This window comes from Apteryx mantelli, chromosome Z (genome assembly GCF_036417845.1).
Source record: "Apteryx mantelli isolate bAptMan1 chromosome Z, bAptMan1.hap1, whole genome shotgun sequence".
In the NCBI taxonomy this organism is placed as follows: Eukaryota; Metazoa; Chordata; class Aves; order Apterygiformes; family Apterygidae; genus Apteryx; species Apteryx mantelli.
In genome coordinates this window covers 23560862-23575381 of record NC_090020.1, presented here as the reverse complement: position 1 = coordinate 23575381, position 14520 = coordinate 23560862, and the positions used below count along the sequence as shown (strand labels likewise).

Below are 14520 nucleotides of genomic sequence, written 5' to 3'. Positions count from 1 at the left end.
CAAATAATGGCTCTGTACCTATATGCTCAAATCAGCATATTTATATTTTATTTATGCATACGCGAAGGCTTGCCCCCTTATTAGTCGCTAATCTGCCCTCTTTATTTAAACCCAACTGTTCTGTTTTCTTTGTGGTAGATGCTGTACAATCAGTTTCCAATCTTTAATGGGCAATTCTTTGCCTCAAAAGTGGAAATTTACACCACCTTCTGATCTGGCCCCTTTTTACTAAAGATCCCTTAAAATAACTTACCTCATCATCTTCTACTTCTAATATCTCCTCAAGATCAGTTTTTGAAACATTAAGGATAGATGCTGCCAAGGACTGGGCTCGCTGAACACACTCTTGGGAAAGACCTTTTTTGCATGTTCGCACTTCTCCCTTTTTTTTTGCCTGCTTGATTTTTGTTCTCAGCTCTTGTACGCTGTGCTGTAACTCTCTGGTTAGAGCCTGGAAGATGCAAGCAGAAAATACTCCATTGTAATTTTCTTAAAGTGCAAGTACTATGCAAAAAGTAACATCATTTCAAATAAGCTCCTTTAGGTAGGAACTGTCTTCATACATGTTACTGGTTGAATATGATACATTCTGTAACACAAAATAACATTAATTGGAAAACAAGTATGAATTAAACCCAACTGGATTAAATCTATTAAATCATTCAATGTTGTCAAACATTTGTACAAATATTTTTCCATATGCTTTTAGCAAACTAACCATATTCAAAATGCCATGATTAATAAAACAAAGCAGCTTCCACGAAATCAATTACAAATTCTTTCCTGATTCAGCCTGCCAAAAATGTTCTTAAAATAACTTCAAAAGTGGCAGGTATTACTGTATTCAAACAGAGATCCTTTTTGAGCTTACTTGTACTGCAGTGCATGAAGAAATGGCAGTATTTTGGTTCTGACCAAGACAAGATAGTCCAAATTTTCCTGACTATTGATTCCTTCCTATATCCTTTCTACAGTCTAAATCATCACAGTAGTGGTGATAAACAGCATACGCTTACAGCACACAGGTCCACTATACTATTATTATTCCAGGCTTAAACAGGGACTGTTGTATTTTATATGCAGCTGGCCTATACACAAGGCCTCGCCAAGGCAGGCAGTTTCTTTGCTGCCCTGCTGTTAGCAGATTAAGTAAACGCTTTAAACAGATACAAGCACAGGCTGGTAAAGAGGAACAGGCGCCAAAACAGAACCACAGCAGCAATACATCCTTAGCCGTGGCTTTGAAAAGGCCCAGAGGCCACAGGTACCAAGGGAAGCCTCAATTTTATCTCCCATTTCTGCTGTTGAAGACCCTTAATTAACTTAAGGAAAAACAAGAGCTTGATAGGAGGTCTGATGCTGCTGATGCTGCATTAATAGCACTATCTTTATTATCATTACTACTATTGCTAGTCATTAATATTACTACTGCTAATAATAATAATAATAAAGGAAATTTTTCCAGTGATCATTTCAGTAAGACGGTATACACTCCTAAGCCAGAAAGACACTCACAGCTTAAAGAAACAAGAAAAGCAGAAGAACATGGTTAAGAGAAAACTTACTGATACAGTCTGAAAAGTACAGCTGTTTTAACGTTTTGAGCAATAAGAAAGTAGAACAGTTATCTGGGGTGATAAAAAGGGATGCCTGGGATTCAGAAATCATAACAAAAAAACTAGAAAAAGCTAAAAATAGATCACCAGACAAAAAATTGTACTGATAATGAAAGGGAGATGATGAACCCAACAGAGGTGAGACCACTCTCTTTAGTTTATTTAAAAGTAGAATAGAAGAAACAGTAGGAAACATCCTGCAGAAAATACCTTGTTAACCTGAATGACCTAAGAGATTGTTTCCAAAAAGCTGAATGGAATCCAAGCAAGATTTCTGTTTTTGTTCCCCAACACGACACAAATACTGAACAGTATCTTCCACAGCTGAACCTGAGCCAAACTGCGTAACAAAAATGTTGGAGGTTCAAGTTCCTAATTCTCCCATATCTAAAATTATCTGGTTTAGTTAAGTAACACAAAGAATTAGTTTAAACTGTTGGTTGTATAAGTGACGTTATTTTGTTTTAATATTTATGCAAATTTGACACAAACATTTTGTAAAAGCAGAGCAAGATGATACTATTTAAAAATTGTTGGTTAGAGAGACAAGAACAGTAACTCAATGTCAGAAGATCCTTCTAGTGTATTCAACTTGCATGAGTCAAGCAGAACTGCAGCTGTCAACACAGACACCTTGGCTGAGTTTAAAATGAGAGAATAAAATTTTCTTTCGATCGTCATATGTAGGGCTCATTTTATTAAACGATCTCTCATCAGTAGCTGATAAATTCCTGAAAATTCTTTTGCTGCACAATGCCTTCACTTCATAGAAACTGACTGCAGAATTATGAAGCCTGTTTATTGGGGTAAAGTACTCTATGGCCTCTAGTGTATTCAAAACAGTCATTAAAGTACATTTGCTGATATATTTCAAAAAAATCACAATGCATTCATCTGATTCCAAGATCTATTTATTTTTATTTGACTTTTCCAATTTAATATTTTGCCATATTTAGCTAAAATTAATTATTAGAAACAAAATTACCCTAACACAAATTTGAGGAGAGAAGGTACAATGAAATTTGTCCAGTTTCTTTACTCGAGAGTGGGTCCCACCTTCTGTAGCATTTCCAGCAGAGTACCTTGTACATAGACCTTTCTGTGAGTAAGCTGAGAGGAGAGGAGAGACTTGAAATGTTACGGGCAGGGAACTAAGACAACTTGGATCAAGCTCACAGAAAGAAACAGACTAAGAGGGCAGAGAAACCCAAATAGAAAAGCACAACACAGTTGTGTGAGAAAATTACAGATGCATTACAACAGTTTCTGTAGCATTTGAAATGATCCAACAGCAAGTTGGCTCCTGCAACATTTTATTGTGTACTTGAAAAAATAAATGTATTTGACAGCGGTAAAATAAGCTCAGCTCTCCTTTTCCAATCAAATTAAAGCTTCCAAAGTTTTAAAAGTAATGAGAACTCTCTCAGACACATATAATCCAGCCGGGAAGTGCACACTGGTATGCTGGTGTAAAGAAGAAATGTAAATTAAAGAAACAAAATACAAGAAAATGAATTGAAAAGCTAAATGGAAAGACTAAAAATAATGATAAATATCCAAGCAAAGACAAACAAGAAGCATTATGATAAACAATGTTAAACATTGACTTGAACATCTCAGACAATATAAACACTGCCAGACAATATTCTTATGATAGGACATTATTAAAAAAATTTTTAAGTGGATATAAACTTCAAAAGAAGCTCGTCGTTAACGAACGAGTCAATGGCAATAGCAACAGCAGAACCCAGAAACTGTGATTCTACTCTTCCTTGATCCATTAGTTCAGATCACCAGAAAGTCAGGTACAAGAAAAAGACTGGAGAAACCATAGCAACAAGCCAAAAGAAAAATGTAAGGGAAGTTTAAACAAAAAACAAGGAAAGAGAAAATTAAAACCAACAGCTTTTGATATGCAAACATGCACATTATATATAATCACAGTATATCATTAACATATGGAACTTAAATTTCAGTTGCTCTTTCCTTTAGCAGTATTAATACCCTAAAGCACAGGCTTTCAGCATATATGAAAAAGCAGGCTACCTTATGGACATCCAAGCTGAACACCCAAATTAGCAATTTTGGAACATGCTTTCTTCACATTCTTAAGCTGTAATAATGCTTTTTGATTAAAAAATTCTTTATTAGTACCAGTAATACTAGCATTTGATCTTCTCTTTGTTTTCTTTTGTGTGAAATCTAGGGGATATTTTGTTGCTAAAGTCATTTTCCCAGCTTAGATGTTACTGTCAAGATTTATTCCTGTGGGACGCACTTAGCTTCCGCCAGCCAACAAGAATAGGAATCCCTGATTAATTCGTGAAAACTACAACGTATCAGTGCAATTGGTAATGGTCCAACTATAACAAAATAAGCTTAAAATCACAAAAAGTAAGCCTAAAGTACCCAGCTCTCTTTTGTCAGTAGTAATTGTTGCATTACCTGCAAACTCCATTTGTTTATATAGTTATATCTATGTATTATGTCTCCTGGGTTGCCCACAGTTCTAAAAACCCTCTTATAAGCCCCATTACTGAATTTTCACAACCGAAAATATTCATTCTTGAGATAATATTTTTCAACCTTGACCTCAGCAAATGAAGACTTTTTAACAATGTATCTTTTGCCAGCTTTTATATCTATAAAGATGAATGTGGTTTTTTTTTCCTTTAAAAGGTTGTACTTGCTTAAACACCCAAAGAAACTGTGGTGATATACAGACTCTGCAGACTATTAATAGGGTTTGTGTTTTAACTTTCCTTATATCCCAAATAGCTTTGACACTAGTTGATCTTGAACTTGATGAAAGTTGATCAACGGCCCCAAATGCCACTTGACCAAATCAATGCCTAAAATTATTATAATTATCATGTTAATTTACACATTCTATTGTTATTTTTTGTAGTGTAATAAAGCTTAATGGCTCCAGGACAAACCTGGCGCCAGCTCTGTAGCTATTTAAAGCTACAATCTAGCACCAGTGGAGCTCTCACAGCAGAAGCCATGGCCCATATTACTTATGCAATAGGAATATTAGTAAGCTTTACTGCGCTTTGTACAATAAGAATAATGTACAGAATTGTTCTACCCTTGAAATTTCAACTATAATAGTAACAACTTTGGCACATCCTTCCTATGGCAATTATAGTAAAAAAATTAACAATTAAAGTTATTTTTGGCCCTAACTTCTTCAAACAAACAGTCAAGTTTCAGACTCTAATCACAAAGGACTTTCTTTGTCAAAGTTACTTTGCAATATGTATATAAACTGATTCCAGCATTCAAACTGCATTATACTTTATTCGTGTATAGTTCAATATGAAAATATCTCTAGCTACAATTATTGTGTATTTAGAAACTCACATGTTTTATAGATTGGAATGGTGTAAGGATGTGACCTATACCATTACATCAAAAATGAAATGGAAAATATTTCATGAAACAGGTTAGTTTCCTAAGAGAACAGGAGTATTGTGAAGGTGTAACAGTTGCCTGTGGAAAACAATCTGAATTTAGCAGATTAAAGAACTTCTCTACTTATGTAATACCGTAATAATTGCTGGTCCAAGGTTAGGGTACATCCTGTCACTGTAAAAGGTGAGAGAGCACAAACACCTCAAATAGCTTACCATTATGGAGACGAAACACAGAATGAATGTATAAACTCACACAAAGAGATGATATCATACACTGTATCAGCAGCATAGACAAGCATTCAAGTTTCTTCAATGCAAGTGCAATTATTTGGATCTGATTGCCTCTCTATGACTGTCAAAATACATTGAATACTAATGTTTAAACTGATTTCACCGCATGGACTTCTGTATAAGTCAGAGGTAATCAAAATTTCTACAGCCATTTTTTTTTAAATATATATATCATTTAAGCTCAACTATTTCCTTCACTTGAACAAATATACCTTCTAGGCATCAATTTGTTTTGATTAGGAAGGGGCAAGAGCATGGATGAGAAACAAAGACAAGACAGACCATTGTAGCAGACTGGTCTGGGCAAGGGCTGTAAAATGCAGCGTCCTGACCCATCGGAATGAGACAGCCTCGGGAGGTCAGCTTAACTCTTACAGTCCGCAGAGACCATAAATGATTCCAGGGACTCCAGCAGATGCCCTCAAAGAAGACTGAAAAGGTGCAGAGGATCTAAAGACCAACCTTAGCTTCCTCCAACTAACAGCTTCAGTGTTTAACAACAACCTAGAATGCTATTTCTAGATATTAAAAGTGGTACAAACTTTTTTCTACCAATGTCATGCAGGTCACATTTATCATGTGCTGTGCTCTCCACTGGCATTATTTACCAAGCTTCAGCATGGCTTCTGTCAGTTTTTGCTGTAGTTCTAACATCTCTGAACAAATATATTTTAAACTATATAGATCAGCTCTTAGATTTATTTGTACATATTTGGAGGAATTAAGATAGACTTTTCATCTTGATGGAAAAGAAAATAAAAGTAAGCATATTTTCAAGTTGTAGAATGCATTTAAACCCAAATAAAACAAAAAGATACATTCTGGAATACAAGAGTGACAACATTATCTAAAAATTAACAGAGCTTCAAAGTTTCAAAGGCTAATTTAATAAACAACTGAAAGGGAAAAATACATCTAGAAAAGCTAGGTATCAGACTGATGTATACAATTAAAAAAAACAATTTTATGTTGATTAGCACTGAGAATAATGCTCACAGCTTCACAGAGAGCAGCAGAAGATGAAAGCACATAGTGCCTGGAAGCAATGTGCTTGTAAGACTTGTAAGAATTCCATTTTAAATAAGGATTGAGAAATTGCAGTATGTACATACAAAATAATGTCATACTGCAGTTGCATCTACAAGATTTTTCACATTCATTACCAGAAGCAAACCTGAACACACAGAACCATAAATAAAGACGTAACAGACATGCTCCGAAAAATTAATTGAAGTTTAAAATATTTTAAAATACTACCAGCCTCTTCTACCTTTGTAGCAAAAAACTGTCTCCAGTTCACAGTCCAGCATCCTAGCACAATCCTCCCTTCTTCATGGCTCTGAGTTATAGATGATGGACTGTGAACTAGAAAAGGCAAATTCAGTTATATCCCAAACCCAATTATGGTAATAACATCTGGAAAATAAAAGGTAGTATTGTTTTTCAACTACTATAGCTAAATCCACCACAGCTTTCCTGACAAAGCTCTCAACATAACACAAACTGAAAGGGACCTCAGGATATCAGTATTTGAACACAAAACTTAATTTCCTGTCCTTGAAAACTGCATACCCCAAAATCATTTAAAATGCAACTAGCAAGAAGAATATTAAAGTACAATGACAAAAATGAGAAACTGTAGTGTATAATATTTGATAATCTGATTCTGATGTCAGATTAGATTTGAACTAGTATAACTATGCTGGTTTAAGATGTGTTACTGCTGCTTTGCATTAAGAGATCAAGACACAGAATTTAGCTGGCAACTTTAAATACTGTATTTCTCCACATTTCTCCAAATATCATTGCTCCCTAATCCATTTTACATTCTCTCCCTAAATACTACTCTTCATTGATTCAAACCCATTGAAAACAAATGATTTCTTTAAAATCATTTATTTTCAAGTACAAAATTGAATATATTCTTTTGACTATAATTTATTAACCAGCTCGAGGTGTGGAAAACTAGAGGGCAGAAAATTAAAAATATTTTAGCACATCTTTAACATTAATAAGAAAAGGAAATTGACTACATTGTGCTGAGTTCAGTTCAAATATAGTTCAGTTTATTTCTACATTTAATAGAAAAATGATCTAGGTCATAACCAATTTTTAATTTTAGATTGTTTATAAAACAAAGCACATTTAAAGATGCAGGAATGGACCTATCATGGCCAATTACAACTTAACTTATATTTACCGAGAGAAGTACATAATATTTAATTAGGAGTATATTCATGTGTTTTAAAGTTTCCTTTGTGATCCAAAATTAACTTTTTTGCATTATTGGTCAACTTTTTCTTTTTTCTTTTTCTTCTTTTCTAATCCACCCTTTATAACTGTTTACCTTTCATTTATGCCTGAAATCTTATGTTAAAACTCTGTCTCTTTTCACAGCATTCTTAGTAACAGAGCTTTGGGTGGAATGAAGCCTCTCTTGTTGCATCGAACAGGCACCGCACTTACAGAATATACATCAGATATTTACTGACATGAGGGATATTTGGTCACAGATATCATTACAGCTTTACAGCCATCTAATCTTTCCTGTACATTAACCTCTAAGAAGGTCAAAAACTTAAGCTGTATGCCCAATTGTTTTCAGACTGATGATTTTTTTTTTTAAAAACATCAGCAAATACATCATAGTTTCTATTGTACTGTTGCCAAATATTCAACACAATTACCGTGTTTCGTGATCTCTAAAAGGAAAAAATAGTTTTCTCTACAGTACAGAATGAGTTGAAATATGTATAATCAGTATGGGATGACATGCAGAATATTTCTGTCAAAATATATTGGTTTCTAAGATTATATTTATGTGAAATGGGCAATAATAGTAATTTAAAGTCCTACTTACTTTAGCATTTAAGTCTCACCTCATTTACATGATTTTTTTCCTGCTGTAAATTCTTCTGTTTCAGTGGAATTACATCTGATTTACACAGGTGTCAGCAAAACTAGCATTATTTCTATTAAACATCATACATTACAGTTATTTATTTATATAGAAAAACAGGGCCTGACTGAGATTAGAGCTTCACACACATGTATGAAGAGATGGCCTGGATCTCAGAGAATGTATTATCTGAACAGTTAGGGCAGATAAAGTCAGCACAGCTATATCAGACAAGGCAAACAAAGAATATTCAGGGCAGACAAAGAAATACAGAGATGAAGCAACACTCTCAAAGTCACATAGCAGTCAGTGATGAAGATTTCCTGATACTCAATCCAGTGCCTGAGCTTATGCTATCTTTCTGCAGAAACACACACAAAGCACAGCAAAACTAAACCAAATGCCCTAAGACCACTGTACATCTGAAACACACATACATTTGAAACCTAATTTAAGAGGTCAGTTCTGGTAATCCTTATCCCTCTTAAAAAAACATTCCATAAATCAGCTGGCCTCTTATCAACTATGTTTTTCTTAAAATATTGTAATTTACTGGCTTTTATGATTCCACTCTCCTAGAACTCTTCCCACCTGTCCATAGCTCTTTCAGCACGTCCTTTGGGGGGATCCCCTCTGCTCCCACCCTGCTAAAGTACTGTGGAGACTTCACAAGGTCTTTTGGTGTTTTCTCTTCTCTCTGCCTCAGCTTTATCTTTTAGTGATTTTATCAACTGAACAACTATTTCTACATGAACTTTCAAATAAATCACTACTGGAGACCTTCCTCCTCCTTTTCAAGTTTTGCTATTTTTCCTAACATTTCCCCAGGAAGTCTTCACTATCAGTTGAAGCTCAGAGCCTTTATTATGTACATTGCACTCATTCCTCTGTTCCCCAAGTCATCCCATTATCCTCTTTTTTCAGTTGCCATCATTCTTTCTATCTTTCAGACCCTAAACTGGCCACTATCTTTAAGCCAGGCTTTCTTCTAAGTCTCCAGATTATGCACAGAGCTGAATATCAGCTTTAAAGAGCAGCCTCTCCAAGCCGTTTAAAGGAATACAGGCAGATCTATACCCTTCCAGGGAATGCACTGCAGTGGGCTCCAAGAAGCTCCCAGCTGAGCCTGTAGCAGTCTGATTCTCTGAAAATCTCGGAAGAATTTTAATCCTGTCCTGAGGCAGAATAGGAAATTATTTGCAATTTTGGGAGGTTGGTTTTGTGTTCAGCTCTAGTTTGCTGGATGTTTGCACAGTGTTTACCATTATAGGGTCACGGTCTATAAGGACGGTTCCTAGGCCTCATGACAAAAATGAAACTAGCACTAATGTCAACAAAATTACCTATGTGAGTCAGACTCGTACCTAAACTTTGCATGAGACCTATATGTGCAGTTACAGAAACCTGGCACATCTTGCAATTTGGTTACACAGGTTGAATCACTTAAATTATCTAAATTGTTAATACAGACAGGGATATAAAATAATAAACAATGTTCAAAACATTTTAAGCTATATCTATATCATCTGTGTCTATCATAGTCATAAAAAATGAAGTGAAATGGTATTCTAAAGCTAAAAAGTAGAGAAAAAGAGGAGTAAGGAAAAACTCTAAAAGCTTTCTATTTATTCTTCATTTTTAGTAATCAAGATTCTATCCATTAAGACATCTACATTATATGCAGTTCCCGGCATACTGCATGCATCACTAACCATATGCTTTCTGTAAACTGTAAGAGTTCAGCCATCCACTTCATTCATTAGAATTCACAGGGCCTATTATTCTGTTTACAGTCTAATAGATATTCACCGTCACTATTCAGGCCTCTGATTCAATTTGCCTAAATCCCAGCTGCAGAGTAATCCTGATGGAGATTAGCTTTATTTATCACCAATTTCTTCTCAGAACCAAGAATGGTTGGTATTTCTTAATAAAAGCTGTGGTTCTCTTTTTTCCCTAAAGTAGCATGCATATTGAAAAAAGCAGAAAGTGTCTGGTTTCTTAATTGTGAGATTTTTCAGTTGCACAAGTTTTGCTTTGCACACAGGACACCTTCTCTTGAAGGTGTGTAGTCTGCAGATAAAAATACTGATTCTCAAACCAGAACACTTTCTTGTAACCAAATATTTTATTAATTCTGAAGGAAGACAGATTGGCAGGCTCATCATCTACTCCATAAAACACAAAATAATCATTCTGGATACTGTTTTCTAGATAATGTGATGACAGTTTGGACTGTAATAAATGAAATATACGTATGTTCTGGCTTCTAAGGTTCCCACAGGGGAATATTTCCTACCAACCTGAAGTCATGTGAAAGGCATCCACTTCCAAAGCAAATCTGACAGTGTTGATTTACATAAGTGACACACCACCTGTTATTTGCAAGATGTCCCTGTAACTTGACGAAGACATCTATGGTCAAACAAAACTTCTGAATGGGCCTGGTTCATATACAACTATGTAAAATTTTCCAAATAAATCAATTTTCATCTGCTTAGCAAACTCTAGTTCTATTTCAGTCCATCTGAAAAATTTAGTTACCTATAGTGCTCAACTTTGTCTTTAAAGGAAGAAACATAGGTATCCATATAAAAATTATATTCCACATATCCTGGGTCCAAAAGAACTCAGATGAATACTGATGCCAAGGAAACTGATTTCCTTGGCTTTGAGAAGCGAAACTTATTCACCAACAGAAATAGCCTATGAAGAGTATTTCTCACTGGCCCACCATAACAGAAGAATTCTGAGAGTCCACTGCAAGGGTTTGCTTTCAACCAAAGAACAGAGTCTGCCGCTGGAGGTACTTGCAGTAGCAGTACATGTTGCTCCATTTTTGGAAATGAGCTAATCAAAAAGCCACAGAATGGTTCCCAAATATTTCAACCTCCCAATACAACTACATATCATCTCTAACTCCTTTTTTTTTTTTTTCCTTTGAGAAAGGAGCAAATAGGACATCATCTACATTTGGTCATTCTGAGAAGAACATCTGTTTCCTGGCAATGTTCCATCTTTGACAGCACAGGAACAATCCAAGAGAAAATGACAGTCACAGCAAATAATAGGAATTTGTCAAATGAAGGAATTTTTAAGAAGGAAGCGGTGAGTCACTGTCAATTAGGGCCTTTTTTTTTTTTTCCTAACAGGAAGACTAGTTTCACATGGTATTTTCAAACAGCACTGTTACTGAAAAAGGCAACTCCAGCATCTACAACCTGCAACCATTAAAATGTGTCCCAGCTCTGCTCCCTCCGTGGTGCTCTGGGTTTTCAAAAGGTTAAAGTAAACTGATGCAAGTTTTCTGAGTTATCTCACAATACATGAACATAAAAATGTTTGTGAAATTTCAGGGGAGGTAGAGTCATAGGGGAAAAAATGAGCTGCAGGGGTCATTCAGAGGAGAAACTTTTTTAACAGCAGTGTTAACTTATCTTAAACTGCAAATTAAACTACTGCCCAAGACAGCAGTGAGAAAACACACCATGGCAAAATTGATGCCAGGATTCAAGGGAAACTGCAGAAAGGCAAAAGAGTTTCATAAATACTGGCAAATCAGGTAAGCTCACTGAATGGCAAATGACTGGCAGAATATCAGTCATCCAAGCAGCAGTGCAATAAGACCTCTCATATGTCTGGGTGTACCTAGCTGTAAGTCAACCAGCAAAGCAAGGGCAAAATGCACCCAGATTAAGACCTGCTCTGAGTAACAGAAATGAGGGCAGATGCCTTAAGAGAGTGCGAGCTAGATCCCCAAGTAGATCCACTAAGCTTGCCAAGTAAACTGCCATGGGTCTTGATTCTGGCAATTAGTTTTATCAGATGGTTATATCGGAGACCTATCAAGAACAATGCCAGAACAGACCAGATGCGAGCTGCGTTTCAGTGGTATCTTCTGCGGAGGGCACACAACTCGCAAATCACAGAGGCACTGCAGAAGTGAGAAATGCACTAAGCTGTCTTTGAAGCGTTCAGGCACCATTGACTATTTATTACAATAGAAGCTGAATATAAGCTGCCTTATCAGAATTTTGAAGCATCTTCCTCAAGGTCAGAAAAGATCTGAGATTGTGTGCTTAAGCAGATGTCATGACTGTAGTTTATCTTATAAACAAAAGTTTTGCTCATGTATGAGTTGAATAGGACAGTCAGCATTACTGGGCCTTGAGGTTTCATTAATGGTCTGTGACAGCAATATGCAGTCAAACTCTGGGTGAGTAAAACAAACAGCACAGTAACGAAGGAAACCAGTTAGGCAGTATTTTGGACACTTTCATAACAAAGTATTGCACTGTACCATACTTTATACAGACATCAAATGAAATAGTCTAAAGCCATTTTTTTTAACTTCATCCAATGGCTGTTTTCTGTATGCATTGTCACAAGCAGTGAAAAAAACCCAAACCCTTCTTGCTCTGTAATTGGTGTGCTGCACATAGCCAGCAAGATCATCTGAGGATCAGATAGGATAACACATGTTATAGAAAATATTGAACAATGGTACACACTGTAGAAACTGGATGCCTTGTACAAAGAGGAATTATGGTGCAGATGGAAGCTGGATGGGATGAAAACATGTAACTTTATAAAAGGCATCTAAAATCTCAGAGTCATTTGCTCTCTCATACAGGTAGAGTTTGTGTTCTCCTGTAACAAAAAAAATATATGTTTTATTGAGCCTAGCTGACGTTATACTTGACAGCCATACCTTCATTATTCAGCCATACCTTTATTATTATTTATCAGTCTTTCATAAACACCATTCACAAATTTTATCAGGATTTAATACCTACTTCTGTGAAAATGTTTAATAATGAAGTTTAGCTCTGATCTTTACAGAACTCTACAAACACCTAACTTTCATGAATTACTTTTCAGATCAATCACTTAGGTAACTTTTAATCCACTTAACATATATTTATTGATATTCTATAGCATACCTTTTTTTATCAGAATGTCTCAGAGTGTTAGGTCAGACATCTTAAAAAACAGTACTTTACAGTGAATAGTAACCTTTATCAACTGAGTGGAACATTCTTCAGGGAAAGAAATCAGAGACCAGAATCTGTTTATTTAATAGAACTTGTTTTCCATAAAGCCATGCTAAGTAGTATAATTATCCCCATATTTCAATTCTTTAATAATTGAAATTCATATCAGATTTCCTTTATTTTACTGAGAAATTAGGTCAGACTAACTGACCTGTAAGTTCCTAGCCTGACTGCCCCTTCTGAAAACCAACACAATATTAACTTTCCTTTAGACTACCCAAATACTCATCCAGTATTAAGAGTATATACTTATTTACTTTCAATACTTATTGAAAATGAGTATCGGCAGGACAGAAATCCCTTCAACCAAGGTATAAGTTATACAAGCCTCTCAATGTAAAATACTTTTCCTTACTAGAAATTGTTTTAACTCTTCCATCTCACTAACCAATTGGGAATATTTCATCACCTTCAAACAACATTGGCCTCCTTCTTTCCAGACACTGAACAGAAATATTCATACAAGATTTCTACCTTTTCTACATAGTCGAAGAATTTTTTGTCTAATAACAGGTCCTATCTAGTCTGCAATATTTGACTTACTATTAGCACATTTTTAAATCCTTCCCCTTCACTACTGTCCTTGGCTTTGCTATCCACAGATTTCATCTTGATATCTTTAGCCTCTCCTCCATCCTCTATACCCTAATGCTGCTCATATTTACAGCTTATTGCGTATAATCCATTTTCCACTCACTTTATATTGCCTTTTTATTTCTAAATTTTGTCTTTTCTTTCCCATCAAACTGAAGTAGACATTTATAAGGAACTATCCTCTAATTATGGAACTATGTTTTTGGTTACCTAATAAACTCTTGGAGTGCACAATTTCTATTCTTATTTTCTCCTAGCCATTCTTCCTCACAACAGCTTTAAAGAAATAAGCTGCTCTGAATCACCAGCTATGTATACCACTGATTTGAGGTGCTTTGTTTGTTCCCAATGAATGTAATTTAGGACAGGACAGCTGATCTCTGTACTACGCAACAACAGATTAGGTCCGAAAATGACTTACAGCATCTTGGATGCAGTAATTTTTTGTTTGTGATTGTATCTTCCACAGTTTTTAGAAAGTAGTACTAGATTTTACAATTTAGCAATTACAGTTACCTGCATACATGTCCCAAATTGGGCTCCCCATAACCACCCACGCTGTATGTTATAAATATGTATCCAATTAACAGTTTGTCATACTCTCTAATTTAATCCAGTTGTATATAACAGACTCTCACCAGCAACCC

The 14520-nt window shown here is 35.5% G+C and overlaps 1 protein-coding gene across 1 annotated transcript in view; it reads right to left on the bottom strand.

The window, feature by feature from the left end:
• The window catches only part of CNTLN (centlein), a 201251-nt gene that overhangs the window by 9458 nt on the left and 177273 nt on the right, over positions 1 to 14520 (bottom strand). The window contains exon 24 of the mRNA XM_067316035.1: positions 254 to 451. Coding sequence (XP_067172136.1) covers positions 254 to 451 — 198 coding nt within the window. The remainder of the gene's footprint in view (positions 1 to 253; positions 452 to 14520) is intronic.